The 16,959-nt window shown below is 33.8% G+C and overlaps 2 protein-coding genes across 2 annotated transcripts in view; one reads left to right on the top strand and one right to left on the bottom strand.

The window, feature by feature from the left end:
• The window catches only part of LOC100746585, a 3,443-nt gene extending 2,543 nt beyond the window's left edge, over window positions 1–900 (top strand). Inside the window, exons 3-5 of the mRNA XM_012390462.3 lie at window positions 197–295; window positions 380–496; window positions 576–900. Of these exons, the coding sequence (XP_012245885.1) occupies window positions 197–295; window positions 380–496; window positions 576–705 (346 nt within the window). The 3' untranslated portion in view covers window positions 706–900. The remainder of the gene's footprint in view (window positions 1–196; window positions 296–379; window positions 497–575) is intronic.
• Window positions 901–1,039: 139 nt separating this feature from the next.
• LOC100746468 lies at window positions 1,040–14,315 on the bottom strand. Its single transcript, XM_012390471.3, has 10 exons — window positions 13,980–14,315; window positions 13,522–13,885; window positions 13,036–13,220; window positions 11,472–11,656; window positions 9,446–9,835; window positions 5,022–5,189; window positions 3,748–3,974; window positions 2,958–3,160; window positions 2,612–2,877; window positions 1,040–2,156 (listed from the first exon to the last, which is right to left on the bottom strand). Exons 2-10 carry the CDS (start codon window positions 13,670–13,672, stop codon window positions 1,505–1,507), a joined length of 2,427 nt encoding a protein of 808 aa, XP_012245894.2. The 5' UTR covers window positions 13,673–13,885; window positions 13,980–14,315; the 3' UTR covers window positions 1,040–1,504.
• Window positions 14,316–16,959: the final 2,644 nt, after the last annotated feature.

Below are 16,959 nucleotides of genomic sequence, written 5' to 3'. Positions count from 1 at the left end.
TATATATATATATATATATATATATATATATAATAAATATATATATATAAGAATGTACAAAATATCAAAGCTAAAGTACTCATTAATATTAAACCATATATGAATTTCCATTTTTTATAAATATCCATAACCTACAAATAACAAAAGGAAGGAACATAACAATAACAAAAGGAATATATTTATGATTTTTTGACAGCTATGGCCTTCGCGAATTAGATGGAAAAAGATACATTTCTGATAAATTACCTGGTTCTATCATGGTATCTACGTCCGCCGATGGACTTTGGAGAGAGAAGTCTGTATACAAAGATACTTCATTCATGTCACAATTATGCATGTCGTGCGTGTATTCTGTTATCTTACGACGAATTTTATTTAGATTCAGAGATCTTTGCCATTATTATCTCGATGAAATCGGAGAAGTGTCATTGTACGAACAATGGCAGCGATGTAACAACGATGGAAAACTTCATGACTTGTCGAACATTATGTGTCGGTAATAAGAAAAATGAAATATCTAGCTTTAATAACAAAATATTATCGAAAAATTTTGTCACCTGTTTACGTCATTTCAGAAACGTGCACGGTATATTACGAGATTGTAAGAGCATGCAGAATACAGAGAAATACGAATCCCCGTTTAAGACTTATTACGCAAAAGTAAAAATCACCGCAACTTACGATAAATACGGCAAACGTGATTAAGAGTAATATGTCTACAACTTTTTATTCTGCACTACAAATAAATATAATATATTTATAATTATGCCACTAAGAGATCTTTACATCGTAACTCATCATAGCTATATTTGTAATATTTATTTATTCAGATAAATATGAGTTTTAAATATGAGTTTAATCAATGCATAATTCATTTTTTTGATCTTAAACATAAACTTCAAAAACGCACGATATGTGCTACAACAAAGATACATTCTATAAATTGATGCAAATGATGAAATACTTCAACTGGAAATTCCAACGTATTATAACATAAACATTTTCTTTTAACGTCATTCAGTGCTTTTTACCAGACAAACAAATTATTAACATTAGAAGTAAATGATAATTTATGACTCAATTAGATTGTAATAAGAAATTATATTGCACACACATACAGAATATGCAGAATAATTAATATTTCTTTTACCTAGCTTAAAGGACACAGCAGAAAAAACACTTATGCGAAACCAACATTAGATATTTGGTTTCCAGATTAACCTATATTTTGAAACGTTGTACAAATACTACCTTAAGAATGTCTACAAAGAAGCAATAGTATATCGACTATCCAGATAATTCTACGTTCTTGCCAAAACAACTCGCCTCTTCGTCGACAATTTCAGCCGCACAGAAGCCAGTTAAATACTGATCAAGCGCATTAAAGTTACACGGTTGATTTCGAACAGAAACGAGGACCTAATATATTGATACTAAAATTATGAAACTTTCAAGAAAAGGGTTAAGTTCTCGTGAATTCCTTGACACATAACATCCTTTCATATCATTGATGAAAAGGAAAGACCGTGTTATCCTTAGATTTACTCTTCTGACTTCTATCAAGCCTCGTTCTTGGCAATCCCGAAAACGGGCTCCAATTCGTACGCTTGAAATTGCTACGCCTCCTCCAGTTGAAAAATTTCGGCTCGAAACGAGGCCGATTGGTGTCTTCATCCGAACGCACATAGCGTTCCTGGCTATAATTCCTTTGTGTAATTTGTTCTCGCGACTCTTGCGTGGAATCGCTGGAAGGATTCGCTGCTACGCATTCGTTGTTTATCGTTAAATTCGATCGCGAATCACGATCGAGAGAAAAATCATTTCGACGATCGTCGCGGAAATGCAAATGCGATAAATGAGGGAAATGAGAGAAACGAGGTAAATGTGGCAAATGTGGCAAGTGAGAGGGCATTAGGCGATGTTGACGCATTCCACGAACGATAGTTTCCTTCATTTGTCGTCTCTTGTGCCAAAGTCTCTCGACGATCCCGATAGAAACGGCCGATACACCTCCAGCGATCAAGATGAAGAAAGCGGAATAAACATCGGCCAGCCTGGCACTGTGAAATGTGGTCGGCGATTTGCATCGAGGCATCTCTGGCAGCATTCGTTCTGTTATCCTGTTCAGAACGCCTCGTTCTCGTATTTTCAAAATGCTGGAAAACATATTTGATTGATTAAAGTTTCCATTGACCGAGAAGCTCTATGTGAAATTCATTTATCAATTCTTTCGTTCTTTTCTTTCTTCTTTCTGAACATGAGAAACATGAGACATGAGAATGTTGACGATAAGTAAAATACAATTATGGGGCTTGATGGAAGAGTGGCGTATAATTTGTAAGATATTTTAAAATCACTTCCATTTATTTGGTCGTGACATGCTCTTCATCGAAGTAGACGAGATTTCTCAATTTAGGTTCTTCTAGCTTCACCGACGGTTTATCCAACTTAAATATTTCTTATTCGTACCACTTTTCCTCCGAGCCCTTCGATTTTAAGAAAGAATAGAAAATAAATAAAATACAAGTGTAAGGTCGTATTACTATATAGAATACGATTCTCATTCTCCCTCTAAAATTCAAATACCATATTCTTTTAATATTTCACCTACTTTAAATTAATAATTTTTTTATAAGGACAAGAATTAGCCATTGGTAGAGCCACCATTGTGAATGTTTGTGGAAGAGGCAATTCTTTTAGAGTACATCGTTCTTGAATCAGTGTGGACCTGAGGGCGCGTCGTGCGAGAGTTGCACTTACGAAGAAGCCATAATGGCCTTTCACGGCCTTTGTAAGACCAGAAGTAGTGTCCAATTTAGATTCCCGATTGTTATACGCTCTTATATACAACTGTCGAAGATTACTATCATTCACGTTCTGTGAAACAAAGAGGAGAATATTTCGATGGTGAAAAATTTGATATATTACATTTTTATTTGTTCTTTTAATAAACTTACTCTAATGTATTCATCATCGGTGATGCTGTATCCCAATTTGAAATTGTGAGACAAAATATCGGTAATAGATTTGATACCACTAGCCTGCACCGATAAGATCGAAGTGATGAAACCAGCATAAGCATTGTACGTTACTAAGGCAAACATTAGACTGAATAATAATATTGTCTTCCCTGATGGATTTCGTGGTGTCCATGGAGTACCTGCAATTGGAATTCGTTAAATTCACGAAAAATTAATTAAATTGAATCTATTCTTAAGAATGAAACAATCATTGAGAAGACAAACGTTACGACGTCTTACTTTATCCCTTCTTTCTTCCTACAAACTTGTATCTTACGTGATTATATGAACATTCAAAATGTCACTGTAGAAGTCAGAGAACTATACGGATTAGCTTTCAACTAGTGTGTTCCGAGTCAAATGACTTGCGAGCATAACAATATTTGTAACAGTTTTTATTCTTTTCGTTTTATTCTTTGATGATCTTCTAAGATATCCTTTAATTTTATTAATTCTCTATTTATTCTTATCAGCGAATTCATCCATGCAAAACAACTTGTAGGACAACAAACGAAATTCTCCATAATATATGTATTATACAATAACTTACAGATACGCAAAAAGAAATTTGAATACTCGACTAACAAATATGAAGATTTAGTGGGATCACCGCTCGTCACTATGTATGCGTGTAAACGTGTTAGTAAAAATTGTTAACTAAACATTGATAAATTACTCTTTTAAGAAATTCCTGATTGCTCTTTTGAAGAAATTCAAGGGATGTAACCTTGCATGCACATTATGCTGATGCACCAAAGCGCAGCCTCCCCTATTCCAACGCGTTTAGCTTCTTCATTGTGCAAAACAGTTTTCGCTGCGTAAATGATCAACCCCATCGCTACTAGTATGGCGAAATAAGTAGATGCGACACAACTCAGTAAACAGTTATTAAACGGTTGGCGAAATATGTCCCTCATGGTACCAGTTTCCAGTGGATGGTAGTAAACATTCCTCCTGTGTAAAAATATTCATCGTACAGAGCATAGGTTATTCGTCTAATCAACAATATATTTCATTATACAGCTTGCCCCATAGGTTTCCATATAAAATCTTGTTTACGTGTTCTATGGACAAAAACAAGATAAAACTGATAAATATCTCACTTAAAATTCACTAGAAAAATATGAAGAATAAACGGAGGTCTATTTTCTTTACATTAATTAGTTTCTGTGAATATTTGCAAGAGACGAAGAAACTAGCGTTTTTATTAATTAGACGGGTAGTTCATCATAAGATAATGGACAAAATAAAAGTGATAAACAGATAATAACTTTTAACTTGAAGAAAACGAAAGAAGCTAATGTTACAGATCAAACTACGTGCGATGTTATACATTGCTAAACATAAATTTATCAGCCAATCACAGTGCATTAGTTTTTTGCATTATATAATCGCGCGATCCATTCTCATCTTTCTTGAAATTATGTACATAATATAAATGAATGGTACGGTTTCGTTTATTTTTCATTTGAAGAAATATATTGGATAAATTACATTTTTACTAAAATTCGTGGTATCTAATAATAGGCGACCAAAGGTGAAGTGACTTTAAATTTTTTCGCTTGATACATCAACTAAAGCAACTTTAAATTTATCAAGCAGAATTCAACAAGTTACTTATGTAGATGCTCGCATATATTGTTACATTTGGTTATCGTTCGAAGTGTTATCCCACCTTTCTTCGTATAATATCGATATACTATATACCGTAGTATCAATTTATTCGACAAATCAAAGATTAATACAGCAGACGTAACTTATATTGACACATAAATTATATTATAATAAAACCTTCTTTTTAACATTTCCCTCGAATTATATATTTTTGTTGCTGCTTTATAACAAAACTTTCAAGAACCTTCGTCCATATCAAGCTTTCGTACTTTTAATAGTAAAAGGCTACAGCAAAATTTATAAACCTAGGAGACACCCTGTACGTTCTCGAAAAATCTGTTAGTCACTGTTATCGGATGATTTAGATATTATAAAATATTTTCTCACATGTAACGAATTAGAGGATGACTAAACGACATTTCAGCTTGTCGTTCTTTATTGACGGTAATATATCCTAAACCAATGTCCACATCACCAGTGACGACATCTCCGAGGAGGTTATTCCACACTTTATTATTCAAAGTACCCAACTTCTCGTGTGGCACCAGCTCTATGCTGAAAATATAAAAAAATAAACTCTATAAAAATATTGCAGGCTATGTTAAAAAATTATTCATCTGAATTTTTTGCCCGGATTGCGAAAAAAACAACAAAAAAAAAACTGCGAAAGAGTTATTTTCCTGATACGATTTCATACATATTTATATAGCGACTTGTCAATATTCCACGTGTTTGCTTCTGCGTCAGAATTATACTTATTTTGGCATTAGAATATCAATTGAATGAACAATAAAGACATTGTTGAACGTTTATGTATCTTTCATAAATTAATGACTTATCCTTCCCCAACTTTTATAATCCAGTCATTCACCCCAAACTTTTCGCTGTGCCAAACGCCGGCTCAATCCAAGTGGTAACTATAACTTCGTAGTATGTTTCGTATATTTAATATTTATCTGTATATTTAAAAAATTGTGCGTGTAGCATAAAATTCTAGAAATGTTATCTACATTATTTCAACCTTTTTTTATGTACAATACAATTATATGTACACATTACATGTTGATTAACCTCTCGCTACATTATTATTGCAACCGTTGTTACGGCCCTTGAAATATAGCGAGTTACCTGTACTTTATAGCGTTGTCATGTTCGCCATTAACCAAAATCGCGGCTTTCCATAATGGCGGCGAGCCCATTTCCCGTGAACGGTCCATCATGGAGAGAACAGGAGAACAGACATTTCAACAGTCCGCGCGATCTCTCGATCGGAACGGTTTACCAATGGATCCTTATGAATACGCGAAATTTTTCCACAGCTAAGCCGATTATCGTGGTTTCAAAATTAACAACGGCATTATCGAACGCCGTCATCAATTATGAAAAACGGTAAATGGCGGATAATGTTTCCTCCGCGTAACAGTTAAATAAATTGCTTGGCTGCTAAGTAAATTTACATGATCGGGTTGGTACTTCTATACTTAATTTTTAGTTAATGGAATGGTCATTGCGTGGTCTGTTGGAGCAACGAGTTGATATACGGGTATTATACTCGTTCGAATTTTATCGAGTGATCAGGAAGAATTATCGGACGTTGTATCAGGTTAATATACAGTATACATATATACAGGTTGGTTGGTAAATGGTGATACAAGCGGAAAGAAGATTTTATGCGAAAAAAGAAGTTGAAAATATAGAATAAGAATTTAAAAATTTATAAATTTAAAAATTTAAAAATTTATAAATTTATAAATTTAAAAATTTAAAAATTCAAAAATTCAAAAATTTAAAAATTTAAAAATTTAAAAAGTTAAAAATTTAAAAATTTAAAAATTTAAAAAGTTAAAAATTTAAAAATTTGAAAATTTAAAAAATTTTAAAAATAACGTCAATTGAGGCAACGATCTACAGTGAGATCCGTTATAACGAGACGTGATAAAGTGCACGCATACCGAGCGAAAATTCAAAGTCGATTTTCTCGAAAACAAAGCCACAAACGAAAAATGTTTATTCTATATTTTCGACTTCTTTTTTCGCGTAGAATCACCCCCTTTCCGCTTGTACCACCAGTTACCAACCACCCTGTATATCTATGTATTCTTCGTGTGATAGAATTTGAAACAAGTATTATGTCCTAAGATTGTATACAGGCAATGCTTGGCAGACCCATAAGGCGTCTACTGTAAAATAGATTGCTATATCGTTAGTCTTGCCTTTTTTTTCGTATATGGTTTGTTTTTACCGATAACTTAGACTCCTTCTTTCTTCGTTTCTACCTTCTATAATCGCCACAAGCTCTCCCAGAATTTCGAGTCGCGTCTTAGAACATAACACAAGAAATATATAATTCCTCACTTGCTCGTTACGAGAATGATATCGTGGGTGGTCCACATTGGTCGTGAGCAATGAACTCGCCCTACCGTATCGAAAAACAAAGAAAACAAATACAAGAGCAGTGTCTTACATACATTTTTCCTTGTCTTTGATATGATAGGTTTTACGAAACAGAAGTTCAAATATTTACTAAACTAATGGTTTTTCGACATAAGTAGGTTAATAACTTTTTACAGGAGATACCAAGACGGATCGATTAACATATTAAAAAATATATAAACATATTAAGAAAATTAAGACCGATATTTATATATCCTCTACGTTTCTATCTACGCGAAATCTATTAACATCAAGTTATATCACTTTCGAAACCATTTAATTTTTAATCGAAATATTTTCTGGTGAATGAAGATTGCTTGCATTGTATATCCATGATTTGCAAGCCTGCATATATAAATATAAAATATTTAATGTTAAGGAACAAATCCGATAAATTCTATCAACACGTATAAATTACATTGCTGTTCATAGTCCAATTAACGACTGCTTTGCACTTTGCAGAAAAAGAGTAATCGATATGGAGAACTGCGGGAACGTAACGATAAATTACGAGAATAACTGATGGATCGTTAAAAATAATTAAAAATTGTCTAAAACTTGAAATAGAAAATTACAGCAAAAACGACCGATCAAGACGCGTGTCACTATTTTCGTCAGATATAAACCATGCTACTTTCGGAGAGACATAAAAAGCTATAGACCTCTGCTTTAAAATTATAAATCACTTAACTCGAAATGTGGCTAATCTCGCAAAGAAAGAAACCGCAAAACTCCGCTAAGTTGAAATATCAAAAATGTTCGCAGAAACCAATATTAAAAAAGCGTTATATTAATTTATAAAAACACCGAGATTTGCCAAAAAAAAAAAAAATTGAACGAGAAATTCGAAATTACAACGGAATAACAATTTTCATATGATCAGTGGGAAAATCGATAACCAGGGCAGGACGGAGTAAAAAGGGCTGAAATCATGCATGCTCGTTAACAAAATAACAATATCAAAACTTCATTGCCATTTTCATCTGTCATATCGTGATAACGGTTACACGAACGTTGAGAAACTGGACGTTGGATTTTGTACACTGTAACATACGACTTTATCGTCGTCATCGTATGACTATTTTCAATGCAGACGTCTTTACACTTTACGTATTGATGTATTTCTGCGGATCCAAGTGTGTAAAAAATGATTTCAATAATCAGGTAAATTACTTATTATTTAAATCATAATTAATTATCATTTTCAGAGAAAATTTATGAACGTTTAACTCGCATTTGTCTTTTCAATTGATATTATAATGTATCATGTGTTATGATGTATAGTGTATCATGTTATGATGTAACCGATAGATATTTGACATATACATATATATATATAAAATTGCATAATTTGTTAGATTTATGGACGATACTATTTAACACGCAGTTAGAAATTTTAAAAGGCCTTGTGCCGCGGTCAATGAATCTACTAGTAGATTTCGATAAAGTCATGATCTATTTGAATAATGTTATTCGTTAGGTTTAATTACGGAAAAATATTAAATTACTAAATTATTAAGTTTCATTACGGAGAAATATTTAGTTAACATCGATCCAGAGGTTGATTTATGCGAATGCAGAAATTAGAATTCAATTACAATTATATAAAAATATAAATAAAACTGTAGTATAATATAATATATGTAAGACAGATTCAAAAGGAAAAGCTCTATTAAAGAGGAAATGCGAAGTACGTAAGTAAATACAAAAGTAACAAAGTGCATGATTCACTTAGAAAATTAGTCATTCAAGATACGACTTAATATTCATCAGAGGAAAATATTAACGATTTATCTGGCTCATAAATAATTCACTGTTAACGCACAAAACTGCGCAAATTAAACGAAAAGTCATTTTATCGATATCAATTGAGTTCTATGATTTAATGATTCCCACCTCTTTTAAACTATCGTACGTTACCACATTTGAAGTACGCTACTATGTTGCATGATTAATACTAACAAATTTTATATACACCTAAATACATTATATTCTATATAAATGATCATATTCGATCAATTAATTCGACCGATTAATTACGGTAAAAACAATTAGGCAAATATAACAGTATTTATATCTCGAGTAAAGTCAATATCAATTTTATCAAAAAAGTCTGTACATATATTTAATGGAAATCTATAATCTATAGCTTCCATAGTACTCTAAACTATCCCCTTGACATTCAAAATCTATCTATAACCACGAATACATATCTTCCATTGAATTCCCAAATACTGTTCTTTATCGGATCCATTACCACTCTGTAACTTATCCCTCGCCTAGAATTCATATACAAATTCAACGATCCAAAGAAAATTTGCATACTTGTAGCCATTGCGAACCGTTTCGTCAACTCATATATTATCTTATTCTGATACCTGGCGTTCACGCTGCTAGCAACGAATTTGGCGAAATCGAGAAAAGGTGCGATGTCGTTCGTCTCCTCCTCGTTTACATCCATTTGCCCATCAATGGTTCCATTGAGAACGCCAAAGATGATCGGTTGTCCTTTGAACTCGTTTCTCAATTTCACGCTAATTGGATTATTCAATGACCACGAGTCCAAATACCAAGATCCAAGGAAATTCGTCACTAGACTGGTATTGTCCGAATATCGGATTTTATATACGTGGACGAAGTGGTAGAGCACTGTTTTATTCTCGAGTACCGCGTAATTTAAATTAAGGGACGCGTTCTCGTCGAACCGTTTGACCGGTGGCTCCCCGAACTTGAAGCTTGTCCCATAGTGTTGCAGAGAAACGCACGTTCTAAAAGACACGATAGAAACATGGAGAAGATAATAGCAAAGATCGGTTAATTGTAATTATATATAAATGAATGACGAGCAACGAAAACGAATACAACTTGAATTCTAAAAGTTTGTATCCTCGTTCTCGATGGTAATTAATTATTCATTACGTTGATGAATGGTAACGATAAAATTACCATTGAAAATGGAGAAATTAGGTTTTAAATTAAATAGAATTATGAACATGGACTTTAAAATTTTGATAAGCATGATGTGACAGTTTAGAATTAAAACTGACTGAAGAGAGTTGATATGTGCATTGTAACAGATCCATATTTATGGTATATTCGCGAAATATCAGGGGTCACACCATAATTACCACGTGCGTTACGAAAAATAGTACTTTCGTCTATGTTGCGAGGACTAGCGCTTCGGTAACACTTTCCGGTTATGCTTTCTTGCAATAAAATATAGCATATTTCGAAACTTTTCTGCGAAAAATAGCACGGTTTGCCTTTAATCGCGAAAGACATGGATTATCTAGGATTCTACTGCAAAAACGAAAGTATAAAGGCTTCTTTATTTTTTATATTATATATATTTTATTATACAAATAAATGTGCCTAATGATACAAGTGCATCATGAGTAAAAAAGCATAAATTGGTATAAATTAATTTATTCAACTAACAATATCATTATGAAGTTGAATATATCTTCTATTTAGACACCATCGCCAACAAATCTTCTTTTAGGTAATTGAATTATGATAATTTATCAGACGTGTATCAATAATTTATTAGACGATAATTCAATTTTAGTATCGCATCCACTTTGCCGTGTATTTTAATTTCTTCTCACAATGTAATTTAATACGAGTATACGTGGGATCATCGAAATTTTCAAAACTGAATAAACCAGTAATAAACGATAATGAAGACAACTGGTAGCCACAGAAGATGAACGTGAGTTGTTTGGAAACTACGATGCAATATCCTACTGTTCACGAAATAAATGGAACGTGTTACTTTCCGCTGAAGCGTTTGAGACAAACTACTACTCGTGATGAAATGCGAATCATGTTTGTTATCGTCATATGCTCGAAACGTGTTTATTATCGGCAGGAACATTGAACGGCGTTTCATCTCGTGATACATTGACTTACGTTACTCTTCGTATGGCAAGTAAGACGTAATACTTTTCGTAACGCACGTCGATTTAGCGTAACCATAATTTAACAATATCCACGATAATCTTCGCATTTGTGTTCTCTCGAATTCCATCCAAGGCTAAGGATAGCGATAAAGAGAAATTTACCAGCGAACTTTGAGTTTTGCATAAACGACACAATAAATCTTAAATGATTCGTTTCGAGCGTTAAATTCTCGATAAGAGCGTCACAATGTTCGAAAATCTTTCAATACTTAACGATGTATAGGTATAATCTATACGGTGGACTAGTTGTTTTCGATTATTCATATTTTTAGATTTATCTTAACAAGTCTGCTCCACTTTTTTCCGAATTTTTTTCTCCGTCGTTTAAATTATCTCGGAACCATGAGAACGTGACATGAACGTGACATTTACCACGTTCCTTATTCAGACGATCGATAATCAATGAACATGCTAGATGCATTGTTCGACGAATATAATCTACCTGTTCCAGTACGTTCGAGACATTTTCTGAATCACTTCGTACGTCGACGAAGGCGTTGCAACGATCACGTCACTATCGATACCGATATTCAAGTGTCGAAGTACGGTATCGATCGTCGCATCCGTGTTTCTCATGGTTATCATCAGCCAAGACACGTAATAATTAAACTGAAATTTCTGCGACGCCTGCAATAAAATTTTCATTAAGAATAGTTGATTAACCGAGCTTGAAGCAAGACGGGCGACTTACGAGAGAGAAACAACAACTTGGAGCAATAATAATTACGAAATTAAACCAATGATATTTTTTATACTTTATCATGTGACTTTACTTCAACTGCAGCTAATTGCAAATGATATTGCCATGCGATACCATATCTCTTGTCTGATGATAAATGTAGCAATTATTGTGAAAGATACAGGATAATTTTACACGAAACGGTAATTAGTTATTCAAGAAACCATAACATAACCGATGTATTATGCGTCAGATATGTAGATTAATTAACTAACATGTAGTATGTCGAGTGAGTAATAGGGAAAGATCGTGGTACCGAATAAACGAATGAATAAAGTCGAAGACAAGTAGATATTACTAAGCTATTCATATGTCTTCCTTCCTATCAAATACTTCTTGTGTACAGCTCATAAATTTTCAATTATCCAATAGCTAAATACATTTCTTTATGTATTTAACTAATTGATTGTTTATAGCCGCATGGACCACTACAATAAATTATTCACTATTCGTCCGCAGAATCGATTAAGTATTATGATTATGCTATAAATATTTCTTGTCGTTTAAACACTTTATTACCGTATGCGTGCAAAATATTTTCACGAATATCTCGGAAACTGATGTCGAGCGCCCATTACATGCATAAACGAAATTTATCGAAATTCTGACCCTGACGACCTATTCGAAGATCATTGAAATCGGTGAAACGTGCTCCTTTCGATATACGAAACATTTCTAGCAATAAAAATGCGCTGCTATAGCAGAGAACTAATCGCATTTCGGTGAATGTTGAATAGTTAAAAAGTTACTTAAGAAAAGAAACGTGTTCCAACATCATCATACGAGTCTGTGCAGTCTGTCACTGTGTGACCGAAGCGTCCTGTTTTGCGACCAAGTTTTTCAGGGCAGAAAAAAATAAAAAAAAAATACATAAAAAAAGCTCCGCTCCGCAGAGACTTAAACCCAAAAACTGCATCATACAACGAAAAATGTAAAGCGCCGACACATAACACAGCATGGCTACGTCGTACTTTGCCTAACATACCATTACAAAAATTCATGTTTATTGCGAATAATGTACTTAAAATCTGTATTTTCTGGACTCAATAAACTCCTTTGTAAACAAAAAGTCTGTCACTGTGTAGATACTGTACAGAGGCATCTCCGATAAAGGCAAATGAGAGTTTATCTATTTTTCTTGACGAAAATTCAAAGACAGTTTCCTTCACGGGAATATGAAGCTGGCTCTTAAAGTACGTGACGTGCCGTAGCGAATGTGTTAAAAAGTAAATTTCATATAACGTGTTACGACGTAGCCTCTCCTCACCACATGAAGAATATTATCAGGGGAAGTGAGATTAAGCCCATCCAGTAGAACGATCGATCCGATTCGATGTTTCTGGATCACAAGGACGTCAGGTATGTTCGGGTTGGCAGCCGATTGAATCGACACGGCGATTCCCTCGTCGGAGAGACACGCGATCAAAGGTCTTGTGTAAGTAAAGACGCAATCTAAAATAAAAGGAAAATGAAAAGAAAACGCGTAAAGTAGGAAATACTACGTCGAAGCGAGGAAATAGGGAAATTGAATAATATTACGAAGGTCGCGCTGTTGCGACCTCCGTATTAATCGCCAGGAACGTTATGTTATAAATTCTTGAAAACATTTGGAAACGAGAAGAGTCGCTATACGTGATTAATACAGATCTGTAAGATCTAATTAATCTAAGTAATACATTGCGAGAGAAACATACGATAAGTGTCTTTTTATTTGAGGCCGGAGAAAAGTGCACAAAGATTTGATCGTACTCACCAAAAGAAGTTAAATCCTGGAATAGTACTACTTGGTCCCAATCTTTCCATTTAGCAAATTCCAAGATCAATTGCAATATCAACGGCGAGGGTAAGATGCAAGTGCTCGTGACCATGTAAAATGTCGCCGCCAGCAAAATTTCTACTTTCATTTCTGTATAAATTTCGAAGGGAAATAGAACTATGGATAAGTTTTGAAGAATCTTCTTTATTTCTATCGAGCTATGGATCTCGTACGAGACTCTTTAATTCTGAATAATTATAAGAATCGACGGTGCTGTTTCCATTGACGTTGATTACTCGTGGAAATAATCCAACAACATTTCCGTCTTGAAATATGGAGATACGTAATTACAACTATTCGTCTAATAAGAAAATTCAATTTAACGGACGAATCTTTTTATTAGGGATGTATACTCGTTTGATAGAAAAATCTTTAAAACATTTCACATAAGGTACCTTTCAGGAGAGTTAAAATCACTAGAAACGACCTCGGTCGTTGCAATCGAACGTCAGCAAGTAGCACTTTTTACACGTCAAACGAGACTTCGAATTATCATAGATAAATAAATTCCTATCTTGATGATATTTTCATTCGTTTATTCACTTCATTCGATGCATTAATTTGCTCTAGAAAAATATTACGTAAGATAAAAAACGACTACTTGCATTAAGTCCATCGATACCTGTACGAAACACGAAACGCCCCAGACAGCGATCGAATGTAGACTGAGAATCATCTCAACGCAGTCCTCTCGTCCTTACCTTCAACGCATGCGATAAAAATTACCTTCCATATAGAGATCGAGAAAACGTTCTGTTTTTTACATCATTTCGAGCGTATTAATTAAATGGATGGTGTCCCGTATCGTTGTTAGACATCGCCCCCCGGGGAAACGAAAGACGGTCGAAGATTACAATCGAAGTGAAAATTATGTTGGAAACGTAACGCTCCACTTTCTTCGATATAACACGAATTTTAAAGAATTCCAGATAATTTTGAAGTTTGCTCGAGGAAAGGATGCCTTCAGACAGTCACTTTTGAATACGAGGCACTACGTCTGAAGGAAGAATTTCCCATAATTTAACGAACCATGCACTTTTCTCTAAGAGCCACATCGAATATAAAGTTGTGTAAATGACTTCCATTCCGATTTTCACCTCTGTAATCGTCTTCAACCGTATCAGAATCGAATTTTCCTTGAGCTGTGAAAAGATCTTCGTTTTTTCCCTTGTATTGTTTTAAAAAGGAAACAGTTAAAATATTATTTTTATCCATCTTGTCGAGTTATATTAGTTCAATTCGATAAGGTTTGTGTTAGGTTTTCTGATTAAATTTGACGGATTCTAAACAAAGTTCGTTGAAAACGAAAGTATGTGTGGCTGTTTATAAAGATTACAAAATGATTTCCTGAGGAAGAAGATGGTAATAAAGGAATCGGGTTACGGTGTTTGAAAAAATCAGCGCGGCAGGTGTATTATTGACGTTTGTACTGAAAACCCGTGAACGAAGACAATGATGCGTCGATAATAGTATTTACCCCACGACGACAGCAAATCGATAGAATTGATGCTATCGATTCGACCGATGAAAAGAATCGGTGCGTCCCATAAACGTTTATTTATAAAGCTTGTTCGTGAACTGCATCAATAAGAAGGATTGAAAGTTCATTTGCGAAATTTTAAAAAACTTCCCTAAACTTTCCTAGTTCATAATATTCCTACGATCGATATTCTATTAAACGTAGTTATTAAATCGCAGATATTTATACCTTTAAGGGGAAATGTAGAAAAATATTGAAAATAAAGTATTTGTTATTGTATTTAAAGGGCGAAGCAAATTTTTATATTAAGACTTCACTTTTTTTTTCATCGTGTTGACATACATATGTAGTAATTATCTCCAATGAAATTATATTACACAATTTCCTAATCAGTCTGAATGATTTTCCTTATCTTCAGAAAACTTTAGCTTCAGTTTGCGATTTGACGAGACAACAATTTATATTATAAATCTTTCCAAGTATATTCACTTTCTATCGTTTAATTAACTTCTCTTCATTCTAGATTGCTAATGATTGGTCATTTTTATGATGCTCGTATTTATTCAAACTAGAAGCTGCTAGGCATATATCACACTTTACGATTAGGGTAATTCGCATTTCCTCTATCTTATTACTTATGCGTCTTTAATGTGATGCGAAATTGTTTTCAATAACGATTACGTGAATTGCAAATTTACTGAACCAACCGTCCAGGTGACGCACTATAATTGTTGATGAAACAAGAATAAAAATCTTTTATGAAAAAATTTCATAAGTAACATTCAGTCTTCATATACAGGGTGGTAACTGGTGGTACAAGCGGAAAGGGGGTGGTTCTACGCGAAAAAGGAAGTCGAAAATACAGAATAAAAATTCCTTTTCTTAATTTTTTCTTTTTCTTTTAATTTTTCCATCGAGACAACGATCTACAGTGAGTTCTACCGAGCCGGTATTCAAAGTCGATTTTCTCGAAAACAAAGTCTCAAACGAAAAATTTTTATTCTATATTTTCGACTTCTTTTTTCGCGTAGAATCACCAGTTACCAACCACCCTGTATACTTTAACAAAATGTTAATCATAAAAATTAATCGAATATATTATGTTGCAGTGTGTTTTACATTAATGTCGTGAAATTATTTTCAAAATTAAAGATTCCCTCTTTACATTTTTCTAAAGAATATGATTTAAATATACGAATATGAAATCATATTCGTTTGACGATGTGCAAATTTTTTAATTTTGTACATCTGAAGCTTCTATGGCATTGTAAACATAATAACTTGTACACACAAAAGGAAATCGTAATTATAATAAACAAATGATACATTGTCAACAACCAAAGGTTAAATATGAATTGAATAAAAATGAGAAACACTTCTCTCTAACAAGATATTGCTTTCATTGTAACTCTTTGTAATTAATAAGACAAATTCCATTAATAATAATATTTATTCCATTAAGTCTTTCCAACACATCTCCTACCACTTACACATTGCTACTGTACTGTACAGATTGCGATACAGAGTGCGGCCGAATAACATGTACAAGCAAGCATGAGACGATTCCTCACGAAAAAAATGACGCGTCTGGACCTACGGAATCCAACTATGGGGAACAGCAAGTAACTCCAACATCGAAATACTACAACGCTTCCAATCGAAAACGCTAAGATCCTTAATAGACGCACCTTGGTATGTTACCAACGAAACCATCCATCGCGACCTCAAGATACCCACAGTCAAAGAGGAAATAGCAAAATATAGCGACAGATATAGCAAAAGAGTCAACAAACACCGAAACCCCCTAATCACTGGACTACTTGATACGACGGACCAGATTCGCAGGCTGAAGAGGCACTACCCGCTAGACCTAAACGCTAGATTCATTTAGTTAT

Source organism: Bombus impatiens, unplaced genomic scaffold (assembly GCF_000188095.3).
Source record: "Bombus impatiens unplaced genomic scaffold, BIMP_2.2 scf_0777, whole genome shotgun sequence".
NCBI classification, from domain to species: domain Eukaryota; kingdom Metazoa; phylum Arthropoda; class Insecta; order Hymenoptera; family Apidae; genus Bombus; species Bombus impatiens.
Note: the sequence above shows the minus strand (reverse complement) of the source record. Positions and strands in the feature narration are given on the sequence as shown.

Excerpts from the sequence above, each read along its gene's own strand:
- LOC100746468 (XM_012390471.3), bottom strand. The coding sequence starts at position 13,672 with ATGAAAGTAGAAATTTTGCTGGCGGCGACATTTTACATGGTCACGAGC. Across the intron at positions 9,836-11,471 it reads TCTCGAACGTACTGGAACAG|AACGTGCGTTTCTCTGCAAC; the intron begins GTAGATTATATT and ends CGTGTCTTTTAG. Across the intron at positions 2,157-2,611 it reads AAAAAAATTATTAATTTAAA|CATTTTGAAAATACGAGAAC; the intron begins GTAGGTGAAATA and ends TATGTTTTCCAG.